This window comes from Mchenga conophoros, linkage group LG12 (genome assembly GCF_057382185.1).
Source record: "Mchenga conophoros isolate Kocher_MC1m ecotype Shallow Benthic linkage group LG12, M_conophoros_male_GT1.1, whole genome shotgun sequence".
Classification (NCBI taxonomy): Eukaryota; Metazoa; Chordata; class Actinopteri; order Cichliformes; family Cichlidae; genus Mchenga; species Mchenga conophoros.
Genome location: NC_140537.1, coordinates 27,372,450 through 27,374,949, shown reverse-complemented (window position 1 = coordinate 27,374,949; position 2,500 = coordinate 27,372,450). Strand labels below are relative to the sequence as shown.

General features: G+C 44.6%; 1 protein-coding gene across 3 annotated transcripts in view; it reads left to right on the top strand.

The window, feature by feature from the left end:
- LOC146562775 (ras-specific guanine nucleotide-releasing factor 2) overlaps positions 1 to 2,500 on the top strand; it is a 45,469-nt gene that overhangs the window by 683 nt on the left and 42,286 nt on the right. For 2 of the 3 annotated variants that reach the window (XM_085294914.1, XM_085294913.1), the window contains exon 1: positions 1 to 941. This exon is cut by the window's left edge and continues 683 nt beyond it. In XM_085294914.1, the coding sequence (XP_085151040.1) occupies positions 666 to 941 (276 nt within the window). In that variant the 5' untranslated portion in view covers positions 1 to 665. The remainder of the gene's footprint in view (positions 942 to 2,500) is intronic. The other variant, XM_085294915.1, reaches the window with a different exon arrangement.

Here is a 2,500-nt window from a genome sequence, read left to right as displayed (position 1 = left end):
CGAAAGGTTTTATCTATTTAAGATTAAAAAAAAAAAAAAACATGCATAGGAATAACCCGAAATATCTGTAAACTTAACTTGGATATAAAATGAATTCCCAAAACTACAAAACATTTGCTGTTGGAAAAAAGTACAGAAATAATTCACATTTGCTACACTGTAAGCTACATATTTAAAGACCTCACTCACTCTCACAATCGACCAACTCACTGTCGCTCCGCCTTTAATTCCGCCAACTCCAAGATCAGCGCGCATCACCAGAGAGAGAGCGAGAGAGACCTAGTGAGAGTGAGTGTGCGATAGAGAGAGAGAGTAAACCACTGCCAAAGCCGATTACAGTCTATCGGGACTGCGACTCTGTGTCCACTTAAGAGGGTTCTTCCCTCTGTGAGCGGCACGCCTCTCGCTTTCTCTCGCTTTCCATTTGTTTGATTGTAAAAGCGAAGGATGGATTTATTTGAGTGAATGCGGGACTCGGGCATCTTTACTATGAGTTCCTCTGCAGAAGCGCTTCCGTCAGCGGGGCAACTTTTCTATGCACCACGGCGCCGCTGAGCCGCCCGTCGCTCTGTGGCAAAGTTTCCACGCAAGCCCCGGGGAACATGGGCTCGCAGTGAACGCACCGGTTGTCGCACTTTCTTTTGTCTACACAACAGTACGACAATATGCAGAAGAGCGTCCGCTACAACGAAGGGCATGCGCTATTTTTGTCGGCGGTCGCGCGTAAAGAGGGGACTAAGCGCGGCTACCTGAGCAAGAAGACGGCGGAGAATAGCCGATGGCACGAGAAGTTCTTCGCCCTTCACCAGAATGTACTGTTCTACTTTGAGAACGAGCAAAGCGCGCGCCCTGCTGGGATTTACCTGTTGGAAGGATGCACCTGCGAGCGCGCGCCGGCTCCCAAGATGTCCACCACTGGGAAGGAGGCGCTAGAGAAGCAGGTGAGATTGAATGCCAACAGGGGAAGTCAAATCACCGAACCTTGCTGTGAATGAGCGCGTTCAAACGTCTAATGTCACCTGCCACAACTTTTAAAAACGCTGCATATCCCAATCCCACTGACGTCACTAACATCATAAACTGAGCCAGGCACTCAGTGTATAGAAGTCTGTCAAAAGAGAGGAAGATTACCAAAACCAGTCGTGGTTTTTCAAAGATATTTTGTATTGACTTACTTGTGTGGAATGTTACACATTCTTATATTAATCAGAATTACACGATCAAATCTTCTCCTCGCTTTATTACAGACGGCAATATATAAAGAGCAAAGAGATCATGCAGCCTCAGACTAAGGTGCCTGCAGCAGCTCATCCTCTCTGCTCGCTTCAAAAAGCCCTGCAGTGAGAAGAGCTCGGAGTGCATCCTCCCAGAGCAGGTGACCATTCCCTGATGTGCCATAGAGAGCAGGCCGGGGGGGGGGGGGGGGGGGCACAAAGCTTTCACACCTCATATCTTTGTCCACAAGTTTAAAAGTCAAGTACTTGTCGCTGTCTTCGACACTATAGCTGAAACAGCTTTCTGTCTCCGTGAGGTCATAAGCTGCCAGTTGCAAAGACAAAAACTGAATGAATCAAGTAATCCCATCAGTTTAAAGGATTTATTCCAACGCACGGGTTATTTTTGTTTCCAAATATGAATTATGAAAACCACAAGACTGAACGATGTATGTAGCTTCAACTCAAATTCATGTCAGTCTGACAGAGTCCAACAAAACAGTGCAGCAACAGGTTCTTTGTCTAAACAAGTTGATTTTTATTCTGTGTTCCACAGCAACTCAATAAACCTGTGTAATCTTAACGATTAATAAACATTTGTAACTGTGATGTAAATGGACTGATTCTTATATAGGGCTTTTCTACTCTCCTGGAGTACTCAAAGCGCTTTATACAACATACCACATTCACCCAATCACACCCATTCTCACAAGCACGTTTTCTATACTTAGTGCTTTCTAACTACATTCACACACATTCATACTCCGATGGATGCATCGGAGAGCAACTTGGGGTTAGTATCTTGCCCAAGGATACTTGGCATGCAGTCAGGAGGAGCCCAGGATCAAACCAACCTTCCGATCAGTAGGTGACCTGCTCTACCTCCTGGGCTACAGCCACCCCATGTAAAGTTTTATGTGTGTAACATAAAATGAACATATTCTATAAATCGTGTGTTCATTTGTTTTACTTCATTGCTGAACAAAACAACAATGAAGCTGTCATTAGCTTCACTGTTGTTTGGTATCTAGGAAGGATTTAGACTTGTGTTGTCTGGGTCAAGGCTGGCCAATCACTTATTACCTGTTGCCCAGAAGCTGCAATTTGAACTGAACTATTGGTTTACTCTCAACCAGGCTGCTGTGTCCTACAAACATAAAGTCCATCTAAATGCGCAACTGAATTGCTGATCATTTGACCAAAAGTGTATTTAATCCCTGCACAACTGTTAGCCTACTGGAAACTTTGAATAGCTTTACTGTATTTTTGACAACTTATTGAGACTC